Source organism: Haliotis cracherodii, unplaced genomic scaffold, assembly GCF_022045235.1.
Source record: "Haliotis cracherodii isolate W230 unplaced genomic scaffold, xgHalCrac1.p SCAF_10, whole genome shotgun sequence".
Taxonomy (NCBI): Eukaryota; Metazoa; Mollusca; class Gastropoda; order Lepetellida; family Haliotidae; genus Haliotis; species Haliotis cracherodii.
The window spans coordinates 30,607,581-30,632,724 of NW_027266265.1; the positions used below are offsets into that span (position 1 = coordinate 30,607,581).

The window sequence follows — 25,144 nt, forward strand, 5'->3', positions numbered from 1 at the left end:
TAATACATGTCTCAGATGGTTTCAGTTCAATTCTACAGGGCTAACATAACAAAACCATATAATCTAGGAATGCTTTAAGGTTAGGAAATCAGCTCGGGATAACTAGGTGTTGCGCCTTGGCCGTTTGGTCCTGACTGCATATGTTAAAGGGACATGGTGTTATAATGATGTATCCATGTGTGTACATTCTTAATCTGTGTCATTTAAGATCAACTATACACGCTATATAACATGCATGTTGACAGGTTGGATTTTGATTCAGATGGTGGGGGCTGCAGACAAACTGATTGACGAGTTCTTGAGATGTGCCATATGCACTGAGATCCCACAGAAGCAATGCACGCTTGTGTGTTATCACACCTTCTGTCGGAAATGTGTCGTCAACTACACGAAAACCAAACCAGATGCCATCAGTGCCAAGTCTCTCCTGCGTCCATTCTGCAAGATGACGAAAGTGTCTTCCCCTGAAAAACCAGTGGAGGGGTGGGCTGATGACGTCAAGCCTAGCTTTGCCATTCAGGGACTCTTGGATTCGTATGGCCCAGGGTTAAAAAGTAATCTGCACAAAAATCTATCTTGAGGCGCTGCATTAATTTTATGCAGTAATACACTCTACAAACGGTTTCATGGGGGCCTAGACTATCATATTATATACGCTGACTGATAACAAGTACATATATAGAATGATCATCTATTTAAAAAGTTTTTATTATGGAGACGCGCATCAAGGATGTTTGAAGGAAGGCGGGGGCAAGGGGATGGTGGTTATTTTGGTGTGTTTGAGTCATTGGGGTCCTTGTCCTGTTTGCTAAGTGGAGGGGAGAATTCGAAAACCAGCACAACCAGAAAGAGTTGTTCCCATTTCGCAGTACCTTGTGTGTCCATTGATAAACATTTTTAAATCTTACATTAAAGTATATTATGTAAATGAAGAGTTTTAGATTTTACTTTTCCATTTAGATCTTTAGAATTCGAAAGAAATAATGCAGCAAGACGAATAGAGTTCTTACTCACAAATCTTTGAACAATCATGCTTTCATTTAAATTCACATAAATTCTGTCCTCTAACAAATTTAATAATCGTCATGTACTTAAGATTTTATAATGAGCTTGTACAAATTATAGTCATTGTGCAATGCATATGATACGAACAGATTAAAGACGAACGGTAATTACGAGCAATTTAACACAGTCGAATGTGCCTAGAATGTCCCTTATAAACGGGTTCCGCTGTTGGCACGGTCACTGCCGCTAAAAATTACATCTAGAGTTACATCTGAATTACATCTAGAGATGTTTGTAGTAAATTCATTGGCGGGAAAGAAAGAAAATAACAAAACAGAAACTCGAAATCTTCATATCAGGAATAGCTAGAAATTAGAAATGAAACAATAAGGAGGGACGAGTGTCCAGTGTTGCTAGTTGTTTCTGCACCATAGTCCAGAAAGGGTTATTTCGGTCATTCCAGGGGCGGTCGGGTAGCCTAGTGGTTAAAGCGTTCGCTCGTCACGCCAAAGACCCTGGTTCGATTCCCGACATGGGTACAATCTGTGAAGCCCATTTCTGGTGTCCCCCGCCGTGATATTGCTGGAATATTGCCAAAAGCGGCGTAAAACCATACTCACTCACTCACTCGGTCATTCAAGCCACATTAATCTACCACCACGTGATATAAGTACAATACAAAGCTGTTTGAACCAAACTCACTCATTTACCCTCAAGCTATAAAATAGCGAAAACTTTAGCCTCTGACATCGTATAGTGTGGAAGAATGCAAGGTTATTTTTACTGCTGAGATAGCCTTTATTTGTAGGAATTCTAACACAATAATTACTCCAAGAACTCCCATTACAGGTTAATATCACATCAACACCAAATAGTCACCATGTCTTTCTTCGTAAAGGTCAATACATCGTGACAATAAAAAGATTGTCACTTACATTGGTGAGATTATTTGCTGTGCCCAAGGGGGCGTAACATCACATTTTAACCAACTGAAAATCACCAGTGCTATATTGTATATCTGCTCTTGTATGTGTATACATATGATTAATACTTCCGGTCCATCTACATGTCCTACGACAACAGTTTCAATGAGTGGTTTGTATAAATCTTAATAGTTTTCAAAGTTAAAGTGTACACTCGTATCACACACTTTGTGAATGCGTGAACCTGAAGAACTGAACATGTGGTAATGTGTTCATCCAACAACTAAGGAGGGAGGGATGGTATGTTTGTTTTATACTTTCTAGAAAGGAACTTCCCCCCAAGATTTTTTTCCAAACGATTACTGTTCTTCGGACATGTCTTGCAAAATAGTTTGTGAGTTTGTTTTAGAAATAAATTACTTCAGCTATTTCACTATTCCTAACATCTGTCAATCCGACAATGGTAGATGAGTCCAAGAAGAGAAATTATGCAACGGGTTGCGATGAAATTAAGTTACAACCATGGCCGGTTATTTCATCGTTTCCTATTCACAAAATATACTCAGCAGAAAAACAGAAATACAAAAGTAATTTTAGATAGATATTTTATATATCATATAGATAATGAAAAGATGGCAACGATAGTTCACAATTGGCACTCAACATTGCCATTGACCAAGGTTCAATACGGCATACACGGAACAGTAGATTTTAAAGGTGAAGGACATCTGTTCTATTATCTGTCATATCTTGTATGGGCACTTTTGGAGTCCAAAACTGACTGGCATCGTCGTCTTGGTAGAATGGAGATTAACCTACTGAGTTTTGACATTTGAGTCAGTCTAACTGTAGAATAAATACGTCTTTTTTTAGCTTTAGGGAACCGAAGTAGGATGGGCAGAATATCCTAAAGGCAAATAGGAAACTGTTAAATTATTGTTTATATTAGGACTTGAGTAGCTAGGAGATATATCCTTATCAATAATTTCGATACAGTCATCAAGTTCATAATGCCTCAAGCGAAGTACCTAGATGATTACAGCAACCCCTCGTTTGCACCGGACTATCCTAACCAGAGATTTAGGAGATGAGTATAAACAGTGCAAACATGTATGTCGACATGTAGGAAACGTCCAAGAGGACCAAATTCTGCAATCTAATTTAATAATACGACTTGAGACGAAATACCGTTCCGAATATCAGATACTGAGTCTTCAACGAAACGGTACATTTATTTGCAGTTTGGTTTGGTTTGCAGAGATTGGTTAGAGTTTTTTCAATATCATATATGGTGATAGATTTAATTAACATTGCAATATAATACAATGTCCTGAGCGAGTTTTAAGGTACCAATTGTCGGCTGAATCACATGACACATATTACGCAAGTAGCTTTGTTTCCAATAACAATCGTCACGATATGGCTGAAATATTGGCGATGTGACGTTAAACTTTAACTCACTCACTCACTCCAATAACAAACACCAGTAAGAGGAGGAAGTGTTGTTTTGTTTGTACTTTAAACAGTCACAGCCATTTACATATTGATTGACACGTTGTATGTTGCACTTCCGATAATATTAAGAAACGACTGACATTAATTGTGTTATAGTTTACAGAGGTACAGGTATGGCATGAAGAGGGATACACAAAGGTACAATACATATTCCTGCAGATTTAGCATACACTTTACAAACTAGGTCAATAATTGTTTTAATTGATAACCAATACCGTATGTAATATGGACACAAATAAAGGCGATTCAATCTGGGAAAAAAGTTACATGCAAAAAAGTTTCGTCTGGACTAAGTGACACCTATTACTAACAGGCAGTATTAGCATGAACTGTAGAGCTTCATGCTTTAGCAATAAAGCGTAAACCGCCTGAAACGTTAAAGAGTTGGCGTATCATTGTGAAATAGCTTTAGGGAATAAATAAAAAAGAATGTCATCTGATTTGTGATCAGCTGGTGTCTATCCACTAAATGCCTTCTTTATCGAACATCAGTGATGTGGCGTGGTATCTTAATTCTCCTGTGTTTAGGAAGAGCACGAACAGCTTTCTTTGGGGACAGTATACAAGCAATCAAAGGTAGTCTCTATCAAATTGTTTTTTATTCATACACGTCTTTGCATACGTATAACCACACCATCACTGCTGTCGATGAAAATACCACGGTGTAATATGAAAGGACATATTTAATCTACAGGTGTTCATTGGTGTAGCCTAATTCTAAACGCTAACCAAAATCAAAACACTAGTTTGAAATCGACACAAAATCACACGATCTGCTGACGTCGCATTAAACTTTGTAATGGTGTTGTTGGGTTAAATATACCATATATGTAAATGTGAGATACGACATCGTTGACGTGTAACATCTACGTATAAATTATCCATTTGAAAGATTATGTGTTTGTTCACCCAGGGCACTCAAACGAATGAGAGATCTCTACAGATATATTACATGGGGTTGTGTTTAATGTTTGCAAATTGTCTCTTCCGTGTTAACAATGATCCATCTTTGGTCCAGTACAATTTGGTAAAAATATTGTGAACCGTTTATGAATGTGTGGATCGCACTTTCTTGAACTGTATTTTATGAAAAAAAGAAGCACAGAAATAACGCAATATAGAAGTTCACAGTTCGAAATTTGACTGGTAACCCACATAACGAAATAGGTTACATTGTCGCGCGATAAAAAAGATTGACTAAAGCATTGATTAAATCTTCTTAGACCCTGAAGTATACGACGTATCCGTATCTGTACAATGTGTGTTACTGTAACAGATTACTATATTTGGATATTTATCTGTATATGTGCCTGTATTGGTATATTTATCCGAGCATGTCTTTGTATTTGTATCCGGATCTGTCTCTCTATCTTATCTGTAACTGCATCTGAATCTGTAATAGTTACTGTATTTGTAATAGTTTCTGGCTGTTTGTATATCCAGCAGAAAGAAAGTAACTGTGCTTCATATAAAGTGGTGTAACTGTTTATGGTATTGAAAATAACAACATAATATTTGATCGTTCGTCTGATCAATGGTCTATCATCACAGACGCACTGATAAAAAAATACGCATGCCTGGTAACAGGATAAAGAGCGATACACCCTAAAAGAGGCGTGATGTAACAACAATGTCAATAGCGCGTGTGACCAATATTTGCGATGATGCAGACGAGGCCGCGACTGTGAATTGAATACACCAGATGATTGAAAACAGGGGATGTTTTAAAGATTGGCCCAACAGAACTGGTACACCGACTGGTTGTGGTTCCGTTGTTGGCATCATCCCATCACATCCTAGACACGTTAAATGGGGGAGAGGTCTTGAGAAACAGCTGGCCATGGGAGTACAGCAATGTTAAGCTACTTAAGAAAAGTCTGTTACAACACCTACAACGTGTGGGCGGTCATTATCCTTCTGCAACTTGACGTTACGTCACTTCATCTGCACAAACGGTAGAACATGATGTCCAGCGATGTCGTCCCGGTAGTGTAAGTCATTTAAATTGCCATTAACAATGAGGAATTGTGTTCTCCCATGAGTTGTCACGCCATACCTTAAGGCTTCAATCCCTAACCTGACGACGTTGAGTAACGCAAACTTCCCTTAAACGTTCTCCTTGTAGAACCTTGCGACCACCAGAGTTGTCCTCATGGAGGTTTTGATCCAGAGGAAGCCTGGACTCAACTGTGAACAGTGTACCGTTCCAGTCTTGTCTTCTAAACCTCAGATGCCGTCTACGCCAATCTAGGCGTGCTCTAATGGTCTCACCAGGAATTGTCGGAGCTGTTAATGTGGCAGTTCGGTATCGATTCCGTAGATAGACCAACCGAATAGCGCTGTCCTGTTGACACGGGCACGACCGACACTGGCATGTGTTTCCCTGCTGTAGATCAGATAATATTGTGTTTCGATGAACATTAAAGTGTCTGCCAATATCATTCCCGTTTGCAGCATACCCAGGGAACGTAGACGATGAAGCCGTGGCGCTGCATAAGCGCTATTGACGGTTAAACAAAAATGACTTTATGAGCTTCTCATTGCTAAACAGTCACAACCAAAAACAACGTGTATGAGTATCATGCTCCCAACAAAAACGCAAACATCCAAATGAAGCACAATTACCTTTCGTCCGTTGGCATATATATGACTGTAACTGTGACTGCTTCCATACCCGTATTTTGGTCTGCATCTGTAACTATAACTGTAAATGTATCTACATATTTTACTGTAAGTGTATACATATCGTATATGTACCATCATATGCATTTGCGCATGTATGTTTGAATCCGCAATTGAATGTGTTTATCAGTTCATTCATTCAATATGTCGCTGCAGTTGCTTTGTAGTGTTTCAAAAGAAGTACTCTGAGAATGCTAATGGAAAATATTTTTCAGAATTATCATGGTTGACTACGATGCCGGGTACTTCAGACATAACGGGACCAAACAACGGGTCAACGGACATGCCACAGGAACTCCGCCTAATGCTCCATACACTGCAGGAGTCTATGGAGCTGAAGCTAACGCTCAGTCCAGTCAACACAGTCAACATGCCCGTGTACAGCATTCACAACACTGGAGGCAACTATACATCAACATATAGTGAGGCGGTGAACGAAGTGAGTGTTGATAATAGATTACCATGTTGACGAGAAGTGTAAATGTAATTCTAATTTCAATCTGCATGAGGTTTGATGGTGTGATGGCATGATGGCTTAACTTTTATTACCGTCTTCGACATGCTTGTGGTATTAACATAGAGGTCCATCCATGGTACGACCCAGAATATGCAGACGGTGTCATGAAAAATGATAATCATAAAACTCTTTGGAATAGACCCGCATACATCATCAGACGTATGCAGGACCAAATCCTACAAATAGAATGAAATCATCAATTGTTTTTAATTATCTGTCCTGTTTAACTAATCTGATTGACAAGATGCAGGTAAAACATAGCATATATGAGGACCTCGCGAGTTGTCCGACTCCCTATTGTTCTCGGTGTCTTCGGTTTGGTACCTCCCAATCTGTTGACTGACATTGGGAGAGTACCCAGGTTTGCTGCCAGGAATACAGCCCTTCTGACAGTCTGGATAATACAGAAGGCTGCAGTGATCTGGAGTCTTCAAATTCTCCAAAATGTTCTCGGTTGGTTAGACTATGCAGCGCTTCCTGGGAAAAGTCCCATTCCCTGTCTGGGCTGCGTGTAGAGGGGCAAGGGCCCTGAGCTGATGATGAGCCTAACCAGCATGACTGCGCCAGGATCACCAAAACCGTCTTTGCTGCATTTTTTATTTTAATATGTACATAATAATAGCTAGCTTCTGTCTTCATGTTTGACCTTAGGGGTCAACAATTCGCGGTAATCGCTATGGTGTTGCGGCAGGCTAAACATTGATTTCTGTGAACTGTGAATTTGCTTTGGGGTATTCTGGTACCAGTCATTTGTCAATGAGGATCTAAAGAGAAAGGTTATACATATTTAAGTTTCAGGTTCTATCTTATGTTAGCTGTTAAATTGTATAGTGAGTAAAAATAATGTTGCAGTATCTGTTGTTAATCGTGCCCATCAATGAAGAGGTGAGGTGAAATGTGATTTAACGTCGCGTTCAAGATTATGACACTAAGATAGCGACGTGCATGCATTTGGATACCTATAAATAGATTGTCAACAGTTGCGATTTTGCCCATGTTTTACATCTGATACACGCATTTAAATCAATATTGTGAAATGCGTATAATTATCCTTTTATTTTAAATGAATATTAGTTAAAGAAATCTTAATAAGAACAAAGCAGTAAATTATTTTCCATCTCTGCTTCATTGTTCATTAACAGTTGTAATAATGAATGAATCATAACATAATCTATTTTATTTGGGCATCTGGAACATATGATAGGGCTTCATCACACCATGTCATCAAGGAGGTATCTAGTCCTGCGCTGAGGCCGATATTCAGCCCTAAATCTGCAGCTAATGTCAGTAATGTTTTCCACTTCACGTTCACAACGTTTTAACATTTGCATGTTTATACTAAAGAAATATCTGAAATTCAGAAAATAATATAAGTTACAAAATTCACATTTTGAGCAAATCGTATTTGGTTTCAATTTGCCTGCCAATGGCAATTAGTTTCTATTCATGTATACTAATCCCTGGTCACACTTCAAGAATATAGCTTTTTATGAGCTGCCAGTATTTAAGTCTTGGGGCGGTCGAGTAGCCTAGTGGTTAAAGCGTTCGCTCGTCACGCCGAAGACCCGAGTTCGATTCCCGACATGGGTACACTGTGTGAAGCCCATTTCTGGTGTCTCCCGCCGTGATATTGCTGGAATATTGCTAAATGCGGCGTAAACCCATGCTCACACACTCACCATCACAAAAATGGCAGAAATTGATACCTTTCAAATTTAAAACCAACACCTGCAGTAGCCATAGCGAAACCATCGGAACCATCTTCCCGAAAAAAACGAAACCTGTGATGCCAAAATTATCTGAAAAGGGGGACTTCAGTCCATCCAGTCATATTATTTTAAGACTTAAAAGAATTCTCATTATTATTTACTTTTAACTACGAAACCTGTAAATTAGGTACGAAGAATATCTATCAAGATCAAGTTTTTATAAATATAATTACATGCAGTTATTATGACAGTTAATGCTTAAAAACAATAATTGTTGTATTGCAAGAGTCCACATGCCTATAGGACTTAACATTAAATAATATCTATTTGATTTTACACATCAGGGGAAAACATGTCACAACATACATTAGGGGAAAATATATGACAAGTAATACTTGTAAACATGTATTCAAATATATTGAGGTGAATTTGTAATATGGATTGACACCTGATATTCATTACCATAGTTATTTAAAAAAAAAACATTTCCATGTATGGTTCATAAATCCTAGTGTGAAAAACGTTTTCCTTAAATAAACAAAACTCAGCGGATTCAGACCGGTTCTTTTTCTTGGACACTAACTGATTGACATCCAAAACGATTTTGTAATATCCTATCTAAACTAAGGAAAAAGCCCGTAAGCCATTGTTGGTCCACCGAAATCAAAATTGTTAAACATTCTTGATAAACACTAGCTCTGGCGAAATCATCCAATGATGACAACGCCCCCAAAATCTTGCTAATGTTTCTCTGTATAGATTTACATCAATTCTGGATAAAAGGCATTTCATTATTAATCACAATTATATATGAAACTGATTAGAAACATATCAGTTATTATGTTAGAGAGTTACCCAGGCGGCCAGGTTAATGTCTGACCAAAGTATGACAAAGAGATACTGTCTCTGTTTTTATATATTCTTTGTGCCTTCAAACATCTGTTTTGCTTTAGGACACTGTGTAATCACTTTCAATCTTATCCTTTTAGCAGATATAATATTTAAAAAGATATGTCATATAGCAACAGTCAACAGCTAGATTTTAAACGAAGTGTAACGTTAACATGTTGTTACATGAATTATTTATGTTTATGTTCCTAGTCCTGCAGTGAAATCTTACTTTGATGTTGCATCAATCAAGTAACTGAATAATTAGTAATTACTTGATTGAATGACACTTTATACCATTACGTTTTCATGTTTCTATAATTAAATTGTTTGTTTAAACAAGATATTGCTATAATTTCTAGTAAAACAATTAACATTACCTTGAATGTGTTTTCAGTAGTTGATTTATATCATTAAATTATATGTCAATAAGACCCCATTACCAGTGAATAGGTATGTTGTGAAAATGTCTAAATATATAATTTTCTCATAACAAAGAATTTAGTCTTTATTAATCTTTCAAAATATTTCGGCAATTTACTGTTCTTCTCACGTGCTTCCATTCACAGAAATATGATTTGGGAATTCATTATTGGGTTCTACCTCTTTATGGAAATGACGCATGCATGCGCCAGTTTTGATTGACATGTTCGGTCGGTCCATTGGAAAGTCCCAGTCATTCATCTAGTCATAAGTCTTGTGGGAAGTCGTTTTGTCACTATGAATCTTCATGCATAAATCTAAAGATGAAACAAATGAGGCGGTTTAATTTGTTGTAGGAGAGAATTGCCTAATAGTATCTTACTTCATTTGAACGATATCAGATCATCGGTATATCTTTCTTGCCAAATTCCAATTTGATTTTCCTATCCAAAGAAATTGCGATTCATATGCATGGAAATCAGATAAATAAAGAGGGGAGCACGAATATGCACACAAATTGTATAGTTATAGTCCCATGGTACCTTTGTTATCCAGATCTACTTTTCCTTAGGTTCCAGTCACAGACTGTTCCTGTGTTTTCTTCTATTCCAGCAAGGAATACCTGCGGTTTTCTCTCAAGATACCTAAACAATTTTTCAAAGATACATAAAACATCAACTTAGTCAACTTGGTCACTCATGCACGAAATGCATGTTGAACAATTATGGTTAGGACCTTGAAGATGCGTGCTCTTAATTAGAGATTGGTCCAGCTTCAGCTGTCTCGGCCTGCCGAAAGCAGATGAGAGTTCTCTATTGTGTACGATGCCGTCTTAAATGTTTAAACGTACTGTTTCTGAAACCAAAATAAACTGTGTCAGGGACGTATATATCAATCATTCCTTCATACGTAATTCAGTCTTGGCGACTGCGTTATGCTCAGCAACTGTAAAATTCATGATTGTTTTGGCCTTCTGTTTCCTAGGGGGTAAGGGCATATCAGCACAAGGATGTAATTATTTTTCATAATTAGATGACATAGCGCTATTTTTTACCTCATTATTCTTATGTTTACTACTTTAAATAAATAACGACAAGTTGAAGACAATGCAATACCAAAATGCAACTCAAAATGCAAAATGCAAAATACACTCTATTCAATATTCAATATTTATATTCGTCCACGCATACACACTGGAGTACATGGGAATATTAAGCATAATAAATTGATTCGATTGTTTCCGTACATCCTCGTTTTCATTGTAACATTCAACTCGCGAACACGATGGACTTGTTTGTAGTACTGTTTTCTTTTAACAGTTTTCTGAACATCAATATGTGCATGAATGACGCTTTTCTCACTGTTTGCTCATTCGTCTTTACAGAACTGTGGGTTATACAGAAATATGAAATACCATGGAGCTTTTGTGTGCAGACAAGGTGCGAATGGCCAGTTTGACATAGTAAGTATTCAAGCAACCTTATTTTATTGTATTGTCAATCCTATGAAATTCATTTTGATAAGGATCGTTCTCAGAAATGGAAACATCTTCTTGATATAGCCTTAAAGTCAAACTGTTGTTTAAGGTTTAAGACAAGTATTAATTCACCAACCCTGATTATGACTCTATGATTCAGTGATACTAGAGCTTGACAATATACTAGTATTCCTATATGTTATAGCTTGTATTAACTTAAAGTGTTCAAAAGTGTTCGTAAAATTGGTAATTATGACCGTGATTCAGTGAAACTAGGGCTGGACAATGCATTCCTATTTGTTATAGCTTGTCTTATATTTACTATATAAGTGTTCCAATATCAAATCACCGAAAGGTCTATGGTTGAATCCCAAGATTAACTGCTCATTTTAATATTTTGGTAAATCCCAAAACAAAATTACCATACACAGTTGTGTCATTACATGTACAACGGCTACAACGTTAAAAGATGACCCGATGAAATATTTATCGCTCCTGTTGTAAATAGATCTCGAAATAGTGTCTTACAAAAAAAAGTATTGTATATGGCACTTTAACAACTATTATATATTGCATTGCGTGGTAGTTTTAGTAATACTCATCAATTTTGTTTCGATGACTTCACAGATGGGCACCTTGCCTTGTGATGTAAACGAAGATACAACGTAAATTTTACAAGTAACATGTAACGGATATATCAATTTCTTCTCTTTCAATGACTTCACAGATGGGCACGATGCTAGTTCGTGGACATCAGTACCGCTTGTGGCCAGCAGATACGAACAGTGCCGGCACAGCACATATCCACGTTATGAGAAGCATAAAGGAACCTGAAGGACGCGCAATGGATTACCTTATCAGAAATACTTCTAGGATACTCAGTGGTAATAGTTGCACATATAACGATCGGAGAAACTGTATGCCTGTTCTACTTCTTAACGTATATTTTATTTAGAATGGTTAGGTCTGGCACTGTTCTATATAGCGCAACGAAGACATGCATGGCATTATATCTAACGTAAGATATAACATATAAGATGAATATATACATCTAGAGATTATTTAAGCAACATCGGTTTTGCGACCATATCTGTATAACAACAAGGTATCATACGTTATGGTGGAAAATTAAATGTCTTGTGTAAGATGTGACTCTTGACCAGTAAAAACACAAAGAATGATGCAAATGTTAAATATTGTAATTGCAGTGAAAACACAGTTGTGATGGTATTCTAACTGAGCAAAATTGATAACCGCGTAAACTAAGTTCCGTGCCTGAACGACCATTACTCCCCAAAAACGTCCATTGTTATCTCACAAAGATAATCACAATCCTGAAAATAAGTAGCGACTGTAACCGCCCTCATTCCTTCAGTGAGTCTTCTGATACGATCAAGAGGTAACTGCTGCCTCTTCCGATGCAATGCAACCTCTAGGGCTGCCACATTCTGTACTGGTTGATCCAATGCCTGAAGCCGACGTCCAAGAATGTCCCAAATATGTTCCAGTGGATTCAAATTTGGACAGATAGCGGGTCAAGGCAAAGTGTCAATAGCGTATCATAGTATAAATACAGTCACAACACAAAAACGATGGAGTCTATCGTTGTCGTCCATATCCACAGGTCGAGTGACAACGTACCCTGGATGTAACGATCGCCGATGAGATTACTTCATACTGTTACTATGTCCAGTTGACAGTCAGGAGATGTTGCTCCTGACACCATGACGGAGCCTCCACCATAGGGAACTCTTGGTACAATGTTCCGTTGGGCATATACAGTGTTTCAGTGTCTCCAAACCCGCATTCGCCTATCTGTGACGTACAGCAAGAATCTGCTTTCATCAGATCAATGGACGTCGAGTCATACGGAGTCTCTGATGATGAGCAGTTAACAAAGGACGTCTGATGACCCTTCGTCACTTCATCCTAAATGGGTTTAACCGACTTGTGACAGTCCTGTGGACAGACGCATTTTGGGAAGCCATTGTTCTTTCAGAGCTTAATCTTATCTAAGGGTTTTTGCTTCACAAGACGCGCTAGAGCTCTGTTTTGCCGTCCAGTTGTCTTTTGGGGTGGTCCTGGTCTTTTACTTCGCGTGTCTGTCTGTGTTTTCTTACGAGTTAGCTGATGACAGTATGGTCAAAGCCAAGTTGACGTCCTATGGTTCTGTATGACATACCTGTGTCATGCATGCCAAAAATTTGCCAACGGAGTACCCCTGACAGCCTTCTGCGTGCCATAGTTATCTGCTGACCAAACAATCGCATAACAGCCGCTTTATATACTCTTTCTTGCATCAATATCAAAGTGCTTTTGCTGAAACTCCATGGTATCATGCTTCATGTTCATATATCTTGTGTGGGCGTCATAGATAGTTATTGTAATGACTACATTGGAGATCGACAGCCATTCTATGAATGAGTATCATGAAAGTTGAGTTTTTATAAACGGGTATATCACTGTTCTTTATTTTTTCAGGGGTGCTTAATTAAATTCTTGGTGTATATTTAATGCATATCATTTCATGATGCAGTGCTGTCCCGGGTTCTATACCTAACATGGGTAAAATGTGTGAAGTTGATCCCCCGCCGCAATATTGCTGAAATATTCTGCAAACGGCAAAAATACTCTCATTAATGTTAATGCATTACATGAGACCGTCCTCCTTTTCACTTGTAAATATAAGTTATGTGTATATTTTAGGTATCGGATTCGCACGCTGTTTTAGATATTATGTGTTTTTATTTGAGGGAGAGTCTAAAACCACGCTTAACAGTATTTAGCTAAACTGAACGGGGCACTAATAATACACCTCTACGGGGAAGTAAATCCGAGATACAGTACGACGAGCTCCCTCTTTTATTACCAGTGTATTTACCGTTATGTGTGGATTTCTTTAAGAACAGGTGTCTTCAGACCTTTTACCAATCAGTGGTTCATGTTCAGATACAATTATAAGGTACATAATCAATATACCATCACTTACCTTATTCTATCAACAAAATATCCTAGATTAATTATATAAAAATATGACACATTTTTACATAACTTTCTGTTGTGTTTAATATATATTGACGCACATATATCTCACTTTCAGAAGCGGACGCTATCCCGATCCCTCCTGTGGCAGGCATCACACAGACATACACAGTGGAACTTGTAATACACACCGATTTCAAAGATTACACAAAGTAAGATATATACAGACGTTTACAAAAGTACATTAATTGTAGGTATTCAACTTATTTTTTTACATAATAATGAGTAAACACAACATTTCATAGTATAATACGCCTCAGTTACGCCAAACATATTCGCGCCAATATCGTGCCAAGTTTTAACCATTATCCCGTCACTTTTACCACTACCTACGCAATACATCGCGCCATGCACGTGACTATTTCCCAGAACAGAGAAAGAACAACAAACTTGATGACACAACAGCATACATCGTTCAAACAAATTCTTTCCTCACAGTAGGATCGTACTGACGATACAAACAGAGACAGAGCCATTGGAATACTGATCATGGCACTTAAGGTGGAGACTGTTGTTCTGTATACAACTATAAGTCATCCAAAACATATGTGCAGGCAAGTGTGCATTGTCATTACCTGAATACGTGTATGTATTTGATCTTTGAGAAATAGTATTTTTTAAGGATACTAATCTATAACCAGTATATATCATTTTAGAATTTCAAGATTTATACATAAATGTTCGTTATCTTTCTGTTCTAGCTTCCAACAACGGTTTGGTATAACGTCCGAAGCAGAAACGATTGACATGATGTCTCTTTGGTATTCATCGATTGCTGAATTTGTAAGACATGTTCCTGAAGTGAAGATTTGTTTGCATACCATAACAGTGTGGTGAAAAAAGAGACACACTTACCATGTTTACTAGGTGCAGGGCTGAGGTTTCAAATGTTAAATTAAACGCTGTTAAACTGGGTTTGGGTAATACAAAAGCCCGGAAATGTCATTTCAAGTGTTAAGATTTCCTCACATCAATACTATTCTGAAATCTAAAAGCAAATATTACAGTCGAATCTCGTTGTGTGGAAAATGGATATGTCGATTTCCTGGCTGTCTCGAACTCACATTCCGGTTCATGCAAGTTCCTTCTATTTTTATCAAACATTATACTCGAATCTCTCGAACTAGATATGCCGAGTTCCCGGTTGCCGTGAGGTGAGGTGAAATTGGGTTTAACGTCGCGTCCAAGATTATTGCACTTATAAAGCGACGTGCATGCACGTGTGTGTACGTGTGTGTGTGGCTGCTTGTACTGATGCCGATTTATAGTGCTAGCCCACTGAGATACATTGCCGCAATTTAACATGAATACCCCACTCAGACACAGTATACTGACTCCGAGCCGACCAGTCCTTGTTTTAGCTAATGGGAGTCCCAAGTATAAGCATAAGTTTCCCCTGATGTCTGGAATAGTTTAAATAAATAAGACACACGTTCGTCACACATTCTACTCTCTCTACACACAGCGACTGACCTCACTGCGATTACATCAAATGTATAAAGTATGATATATTCGTTTCGTGACGTTGAAAGCCAAATTACATTCATAAACACTGATAAGTCCAAATTTCCGACTTTGCAATACCATATAATCACGATTGTAACCAATTCTAGATCTATTGCTGCACACAGTATCATGCATTTTACAACATATATTCCGTAGAAGATTTATCTCCATCCAACAATGACCAATTCAAAATGGGATACTTGGTGTCGTACACGTTGCGAGGAGCCTTATTTTCATTAATTTCTGTTCAATATTTGACAATACATTCCCTTTTCTGTCACAACAGTATGTTGAATATAAAATTCACCTAATCATTCTATTCTACCCTGTGGAGTGAGGGGTTATGACAGCTGATATTAAGAGCAGTATGTCTCATTCATTTCCAGATAACGTTGACATATGGCACAGTCGTTGAGGATGATCCAGACATAAACATCCTTGTCAAGACTATAGGTCTTGTCACAGCAAGGGTATGGTATTGTTCCTGGTACTTATTTTGGTATTTTGATTTACGATATTGTTTGTAATACCATAACAGGGATGTAGTAAATAATATAAAAATAATACCCTCTTATTGCAGGATATTACAGCGAGGGCCCACCTACCTGAGGAAGGTGGGCTATGTTGAAAGAATGACAAAGACACAACAGTGGATTTAATGGCCGAGGGTGTGAAGGTTCCAGAGGGGTACCCCAATTGAGAAATGGAATAAATACTATTACAGGCCTAAATGGCATAACCATGTCAGGCCAAATTTCGTTATGTGGCGACTTGAGTCGCCAAACATATTTGTTAATAGATAATTAATGCTAAGGCCCAAATGGCAGAAACGTCACTACCCGACCACAGCTGCGGGTCTAAATGGGAGCGAACGCCACCAGGCCCCGCTATGTGGCAACTTGCGTTGCCAAATATAATTGTTACTAGATTCCCTAGTGAAAATCCGGGAAAGACTGGGTTCCAACTGGTAAGAAGGTAACCCAGTCTGTGTTCTCGCTGGAAAGCAGGTAACCGGAAACCCTAATTAGTATATATATTTATATAAATTATGATGATATAGGAGGTAGCCCAGAAGAACCAGGCCACTTAGCACCAAAGTGCTACCCCACACCCCACGGCCGCGGATGATGATACGCGTGACCGCCATGATTGCCTAAAAAGAGTGAGTGAGAGAGTTGGGTTTTACGCTGCTTTTAACAGTATTCCAGTCATATCACGGCGTGTCAGCTTAATGTGGGAGGAAAGCCCCAAGTGATGCAGTCTCAGACGTTTACCACTTCGGTGAAACCCACGAGCACGGGTATGGTGCTGACAAACCTAGAAACATAATCGGGGCGAACCGGGATTCGAACCCACAATCATACGAGGGGTGTTCATTAAAGATTTCCCCTAAACCACTTAGGGTTATCATATTTGGTTGAAAGTTCACATGTGTAATGATACATGTATCTATGGGTTATGTCTGAATTTGCAGCACCGAACTATTAATCTTACCACTTTTACAGGTGTTATGATCGAGTAGGGTGTGACAATGGAGCCAGTAGAATACCGAGCAGTGATTAGGTTTGTATATTTGAAAGGTCGCACACCAAAAGAAACTTTCGATGAAATGAAAGCAACCTATGGGGAAGATGCCCCATCATATGACGTTGTTAAACACTGGCATCACCAGTTCAAGTGTGGTCGGACATCTGTGGAAACAGCTGCCATTCCTGGTCGCCCCCATTCAGCCATTGATGAGGACACTATCCATCATGTGGAGACCGCCATTTTGGCAGACCGACGTATAACTGTTCGCCAGTTAGCACAAGATGTCAAGATCATTGTAGGGTCTGTGGAAAAAATCATCCATGACAATTTGAACATGCATAAGGTGTCTGCACGATGGATTCCAAGGTTGCTCACACCTTTCCAAAAGCAGGAACGAGTCAATTGCTCAAAGGATCATTTGGACATGTGCCAAAAAAACCAGGCAAACTTTTTTGACAGACTTATCACACAGGATGAAACATGGGTCCATCACTATGATCCTGAGACTAAAGTTCAGTCGATGCAATGGAAGTATGTGGAGTCACCACCCCCAAACAAGGCACGTGTCCAACCCTCTGCAGGCAAGGTCATGCTCACGGTGTTTTGGGACCAGCACGGAGTAGTGATGATGGATTTCTTGGCAAAGGGTACCACAATTACAGGAGCTTAATATGCTTCACTGCTGCGGAATTTGCGGGACGCTATCAAGCTTAAGAGGCGTGACATGCTGACAGAAAAACAGACATGGGTATCCGGCAGGTGTGCCTGGATCCGTATGAGCGATGTCTCCATATCGAGGAGCTGGCTTGTCTTAGTGGAGCCCAAGTCGTTAGATCCCAGGTGTATGACCACAGCTGAAGGGCTGCGCCGCGTTGCCTCCACCTGAGCATATATTACCCTGTCCAGGTCATTTTACCGCAGACCGCCCCTCGCCAACCACAAGATCTTTTTTGTGGGGCACCAGCTCCGGGCGCTGTTGGGATAGCTGTTGCCTTGCCCTTGCCATGAAGCTTGAGCCCACCATCCAGACTGGAACAAATGTACTGTAGTAGCAATTGGCAGTTATTAGTTATTTTTTAGTTATTGCTAACTAACATGAATAATTATGTCGCAGGAAGACGTATTTCACACTGATAGCATTCTGACTTCCAACTGCCGTATCGCTGGATGAGATGTGGTGGTACTCCATTGATAGCTGCTGTTGTTCCGATTCGGAAAGAGTGGGAGGAATAACTTTTAGTACCTATTGAGCTGAGGGCAAAGGCCTTTTTGAGGACCGCTTGGAACTGATACCTGGTTAGCAGTGTATGATCGAAGTGGATAAATGCTGGGGCGGGGCCAGATGGGCGCACGTTTATGTATGCGTTAAGGGCAGCGTCGCCGTACCCACGTTGGTCGACTTTGGAGTGTGGGAGGTGGATAGTAGCTTTCTCCGGTTCACCTGATATACTTACATTATTGATGGAGCAACCTGGCTGTGACATCTTAGTTTGAACTAGTTCACTTACCCTAAAGAAGCCAAAGAAGGCTATACAATAGACAACTCTGAAGAGGCAAACCTCGTATGACGAGGAACAAACCTGCGAGAGATTGTTGATGACCGCCTTCAACAGGTCCAGAGTAATAGGTTTCCTTGTGTCCTGGCGCCCTCTTGACTTGTACATACCTGTTATTAATTAAGGAAATGATTGGTACAGACTTCCACACCTTTAAATTTTGGTTGGCGGATATACCCGCGATACATGTTTTATCTGTGTTGGGAGAATGGTTGGTGACTGACAAATGAGGAATAAAGTTTACGACCTGATCTAGGGGGACTGGCCACGTTTCCGGAAGCTGATGCACTGATCTGAACTGCTGCAGCGCGTTGATGCCTATCTTGTAGGTCGACCAGGTATTTTCAGATAGGGACTGTTGTAGTAGCATGTCTACTTCTCGCTTTAGATCTGCCATATGTTGTCTGGGACCGGCGTTGGCGCAGGCTCTGCTTCTGGTGCTATTGCCCGGAAACGATTGACCTGAAACCTCGAGAGTGTATCGGCTATAACATTGGAATTAGTTGCAATGTATTTTGACTTAAACAAAATGTTATAGGTAAGACAAAGGAGGATAAGGCGGCGGGGAAGATTCATCTGCCGAGGGGCTTTGGTTGATTGCTTGTTGATGATTGTCACCACTGCCTGGTTGTCACAGTAGAACAGTATTTTCTTGTTTATCAGCTGTGTTCCCCATAGCTGAATGGCGCAGACGATGGGAAACAGCTCCAGAAAGGTCATGTCAAGTGTTGTCCCATCCTTAACCCACTGGTCAGGCCATCTACCGCAGAACCATCTGCCCTGAAGGTAGGCCCCAAAACCTATGCTGCCTGCTGCATCTGTGTAAAGCTGAAGGTGAGAGTTGTCTACCCACAGCTTGTCCTGAAATACTGCTACACCATTAAAGTTCGTGAGAAATGTAAGCCATATTTGAAGATCCTGTTTAACCCATTCTGTGATTCGAATATGATGGAAAGGCTGCTTGCCTTGGCAGAGGAGGTCGATGAGTCTACGTCAGAATGCTCAACCCATTGGGATGGCCCTACACACAAAATTGAGCTTACCAATGAGAGACCGTAACTCTTTCTTCGTTGCCTTTGAGTTTGATGTGGCGAGTATGTGCCGAATTTGAGCTGTGATTTCACTGATCTTACCTTCCGGTATTCTCACCTGCATAGCTAGGGTGTCTATTTAAAGGCCCAGAAATCTAAGCTGAGACACTGGGCCTACTGTTTTGTCCTGGGCGATGGGAATACCAAGCTGAGTTAGCAATTCTAATGAAGACTGCACATAGGATTGGCATTGTGTTGGGACCTGCTGTCCTCCGGTCAGAAAGTCATCAAGGTAAAGCATGATCGGCATTGCTGGGATACGCTGACTTATGCACCATCGTAGGAATGAGCTGAAAGTCTCAAAGATAGCACATGATATTGAGCAGCCAAATGGTAAGCATTCATCAAAGTAAAATTTACCTTCATGTTGGATACCCCGCAGTTCGAAATCATCCTGGTGCACTGGTATAATTCTGAATACTGACTTGATGTCAAACTTTGCAAGCAGTGCTCCCTTTCCCAAGTGTTGCACCATCTGTACAGCTTCGTCGAACTTGACGGAACATGCTTGCGGATCTATGTGGTCGTTTATTGACCTTCCTTTGGGATAAGACAGATGATGAATTAGATGGAAATCATCGACTTTCTCACCTTGGCATTGTTGTGATTATGACTGTTTCCTTGGGATTAGACCTACAGGGGAGACTTGCAAGTTAACAAAGGGCCTAGTGATAAACGGTCCTGCCATTCTGTTAAGATCCAGTTCTTTTTTAAGCTTTTGTCTAACGATGTCTCTCCTATCTCTATGGGTTGGGGATTGTAAATTGCCTGCTAGCAGACTATGGCGTGTACCTTGAAACTCGAGTTTGAAACCAAATGTAAAACCATCGAGCAAATATTGTGCATCCTCTGCCTTTAACTGAGCATAACGACACAACCATGGTGTTAACTTATCTAGTTTGACGGTAGTAGGAGCCAAATACCTTACCTCTAGTTCCTCTGGTTGACTGCCTTGGGCCATTAAAGCGTGGGCTTGAACTATTGTTTGATAAGGGGGTCGACGGACCCCCTGTCCTCGAAAGCAGGTCGACGCCCCGTGAGATGTTTCGCCGCGCTTGCTGCATCTGTGGGAGTACGCACAGCTGTACTTTTTACACCCATGGTGTTTGTGGAATGTGTAGCACAGCTTGAGTGAAGGGTCTGAAACACTTGAAGCAGTTAGCTGACCGACTGAACCACCTACCTGTTGACGCCCCGACTGCGGGATCATGTATTTTAGCCATAGCTCACCGTCAATTTTGTCCAATTGTCGTAGAGGGTCTCTAGCCATCCTATGTCGGAATTGATGGTCGTATAGACAGCAGTCATCCGGTCCAAATCTAAGTGCCGCTGAACGGATTGTCTCCATGTACGATAATAGGCTTTGCACCATCCGTAGACTGAAATGTTTGGGAAGGTTTATATTCATGTAAATATGGAAAGCGGATGTCCAGCTTCCAGGTGTTATTTTTTTCGTTGGCGCTTTGACAGGTTTAAATAGCACCTTACCTGCTGTATCGGTGACCATAGTAAGAGCTTCGCTCTCCTCGGTGCCAGCGTCGTTGGGTAGAAGTGTCCCGATGTCAACATTCTCACCTCGCCATACTTTTGCCCTGGTTTGTTGTTTGACATGTGCATCGATAAACTCGGAGTTGAAGACGAGGGATTCCCCCGACGGACGATTTTCATTGGTTGACGTGTTCGGTATTGACACGTCACCGGGAGCCTCGTTATGAAAAGGCGGGTTAACCCCACCAGGCCCGCAAGCATTGAGAGAATGTGCGGAAATACCAGCACTGTCGATTCTACGTTGTTGGCCCAAGTTATTGGCTCCCGATTGCCCCAAAAGCGTTCAAATTTGTTGCTGCGCTACTGACGCGTTTTGATAATCATGCAAAACTTGATCAGTTTGTTTGGACGTGGGCGCGGTGGAAGCCAAAATGACAGATGATATTGACACACAATTATTTGTTATGGAATATTGAAACTCACCGTCCGCTGTAGCACTTGGCATGATGGGGATCCCGTAAACCTCTCTTGGGGGTGGGGTGACAACTCGTGCTTGTTTGACCCCTCTGACCAAACGATGGTTTATGCCAGCTCTTCGTTTCGCGGGAATAGCTATTAGATCGATCTACCAACGATACCTCGTGAAACGGTTGTGCGAAGAGTATGACTAAACGTTAGCGAATGTATGATTGAAGGAAGAGATAAAAGCGGAAAGCGACGAACGGCTGTGCGAGAGCGATGAGTAGAGACAGTTATGTAATTGAAAAAGCAGTGATGACGTCACCACGAGATGGTCGCGTAACTTCCGAGGACACGCGCGTGCAATGACGCAACAGGAAGTAGGTAGAATTGTGAACGTAAGATGATATACCTGCAATAAAAACATTTAGTCGCTAGTACTAAGTAGTTTACATTCGAGCGTTTCTGTGCTGAATGTTTAGCATCGTGTCAAAGCAAACATTGTAACGTAACCCTGCGTGTGCTATGGGACCGTATATCCGTTTTTATTTACTACAAAGGCGACTTTTCGGTATAGATACCAATACCGGTGTCAAGCAAGGCTTACAAATTGTGTCTACTTTGTCATCCGCCAACTTCTAAGTAATGCCTCTCACACAATTCACTTGTATGAGTATTCCATTGAAAGCTTTCCTTATATTTTGATAATATATTGATTCTTCGAATTAATTGGTATATATAAATTTTTGTTTGACATCGAGCTTTCATCAATAGATGGAATTGATGCTCAATGTATATAATATTTTGTTGATCTAAATACAAATCAGAAACTTCTTTTACTCGTAATGTTTTGCCATGGATACAATGTCAAACAATATGATTTTTAAATAATATAATCTCTGCAAAAAAAGAAACGTAAAACTGGTCATTTCAGGCCTCCAGATTGAAACCCAATCGAACATGTATAGGATGCATTGGATCAACGACAGTTGGCACAAGAACTGCAGGCAGAGTGGGTGAACATTCCCCAGACCACAATTCAAAATCTAATTGCTTTCATTGGACGGCGTTGTCAGTCAGTTTGCAAAATATTATGAACAGAAGACTCTTACCTAACATCAACTGTTCCATGTGTGCCACATAGAACCTGGGTCAATGACAATGATGTGTGCCTACCTTTTACAAGCGATTACCATCTGCTGATTGTTTATATGACGCATAAAGTATATATATAAAATTGTTTTGTTCGAGCTAGAAACCATTTTAGCAAAATCAACTTTAGTTTAAGTGTTTTAAATTACTTTTATCTCAACGACTGCATTTGCTGGAAGAAGAATGACTATTACATGACCTTAACTTACATTTTGTGTCGAGTATATACAATATTATGAGAAAGCAATTATAAATCATGATCTGAGCATTCCACAAATACTTATTTGATGAAAATATGTGAATCCAAACAAGAATAAGACTTCCCTGTAAACTGTTGAAATATTACCTTAACTGAAATGGCTTGTTACACCTTAAAAGGTCCCCTGCTCGGCTTTTACTCAAGATCTATGACGACAACCTGTCTTCAATCAATGTTAGCCCATTCCTGATTATGAAAATGTGGTCGCCAGAACTGCAATACATTTGGGCTATTTTCGTGGTCTGGCTTCTAGACCACTTCCCGAGTTTCAGTCGATAATACCCGCAGTACAAAAATAGTACAACTACTGAAAACATCAACCTCACCTTTAAAATGATGACAAGTGTACCTTTTTGTAAAGTTGAATTAACCTTTTATTGCTGTGCTGTGCTGTAACGTTCGATTTCTATTTCTTTTTCCTTTCATCGAATCTTTGTAAATGGTGCTATGATGGATTTGCTGAAATAGTATTTTACGCATGTCTAATGATCATGTTATGTACTGTGGTCGTACAAGATAACTGATAACTGAAAATGTATGTATATGTAGGATCTACTACACATTAAAAATTTCAATAGAACATGGAATATATTATTATAACAAGATAGGGTGCTTACTTTCAGCATTCTGCGATGGATTGTCATTAATATTAGATTTACAAATTATTGATGGAAAGTGTACCAAGTCACGATTTCCACAGTGACCGACGAGTAAAAGAGACTAACACCTTGACTGACACCGAAATAATTTGGCGCAGGTTTCTAATTTTGGTATGTTGACATTTGTTTTTCAAATGTGATTCAAGGCATGATTTTCCGTGACAATAATGTACATTTAGTTAACAAAGGGAATTGAATGATGAACTGTGAGTAAGCTGTCGTTATAGAACAAAGATGAAACAGCCGTTTTAATATTTGAGCCACTCAAATTGTTTTCATTGAGATTTTCTTTTGATGTTTAACCAATTGATAGAAAACATTTTGTTTTGAAAATCACAAATGATTTTGATAGTTTTATTTTCGTACTTAAAATGATATACCAAAATATTTGTATATTCAGCTTTCCGTTCAATGACAAAACAATCCATTAATTTCCTTTATCTATGATCATGATCTATTTCCAACCTTTCCTTTTGCAGAATGGGATTAAATGGGAAACTTTACTTGAAATGAACCATCACTTATCTCTTTAAATTTACAAGTCCGGGGTTCGATACCCGACCGCGTCATACCAAAAGACGTTAAAAGATGGACTTGTTGTTACCCTGTCTCGCGCTCGGCATTAAGGGGCTAAAACAAGGACTGGTCGGCTCGGAGTCAGTATTCTGTGTCTGAGTGGGGTATTCATGTAAAACTGCTGCATGGTATCTCAGTGGGCTAGCACTATAAGTCGGCATCAGTCCGGACTAGTACAAGCAGCCATACACATACATACACGTGCATGCATGCACGTCGCTATATAAGTGCAATACGTTAAACCCCATTTCACCTAACCTCACCTTTTAATTTACATGTACACCAAGGTGTAAATATAATGTTAAACTGACTTGGATGTATAAATCCATATGAAAATAGATTTGCTGACGATAAAAACGTTTCACCGATTATGATTGAAACTACGTGTATTTAGTCTTGGGTGACAGTAGGTTAGTTCGGTTAATTTAGTTTATCAGTAAGAAATAATGTTCGATATCGAGCGCTGTCACTTTCAGGATTGTTTTTAATGTTTAGCTGTCTTTTACGTTTTGTCGTTGTTAATGTCCTATTAATGTCAATTACTCCGAAGTTTTTTTTATACTGTTGGAATGTCATTTAACTCGAGTTGAATGTAATACAAGGTTTTTTTACACTTAGTGAAGAAATCATAATACTTATTTATAGAATGTATGCATGTTTGAAACCGCGACGTCAGCACAGTACGTA

The 25,144-nt window shown here is 39.5% G+C and overlaps 1 protein-coding gene across 1 annotated transcript; it reads left to right on the forward strand.

Annotated features, from left to right (window-relative positions):
• The first annotated feature begins 262 nt into the window (after positions 1-262).
• LOC139453707 (uncharacterized) lies at positions 263-16,346 on the forward strand. Its single transcript, XM_071235183.1, has 9 exons — positions 263-554; positions 3,972-4,019; positions 6,341-6,564; positions 11,047-11,124; positions 11,867-12,023; positions 14,240-14,333; positions 14,883-14,964; positions 16,074-16,174; positions 16,268-16,346. The coding sequence occupies exons 1-9, from the start codon at positions 263-265 to the stop codon at positions 16,344-16,346; spliced, it is 1,155 nt and encodes a 384-aa protein (XP_071091284.1).
• The last annotated feature ends 8,798 nt before the right edge of the window (positions 16,347-25,144 follow it).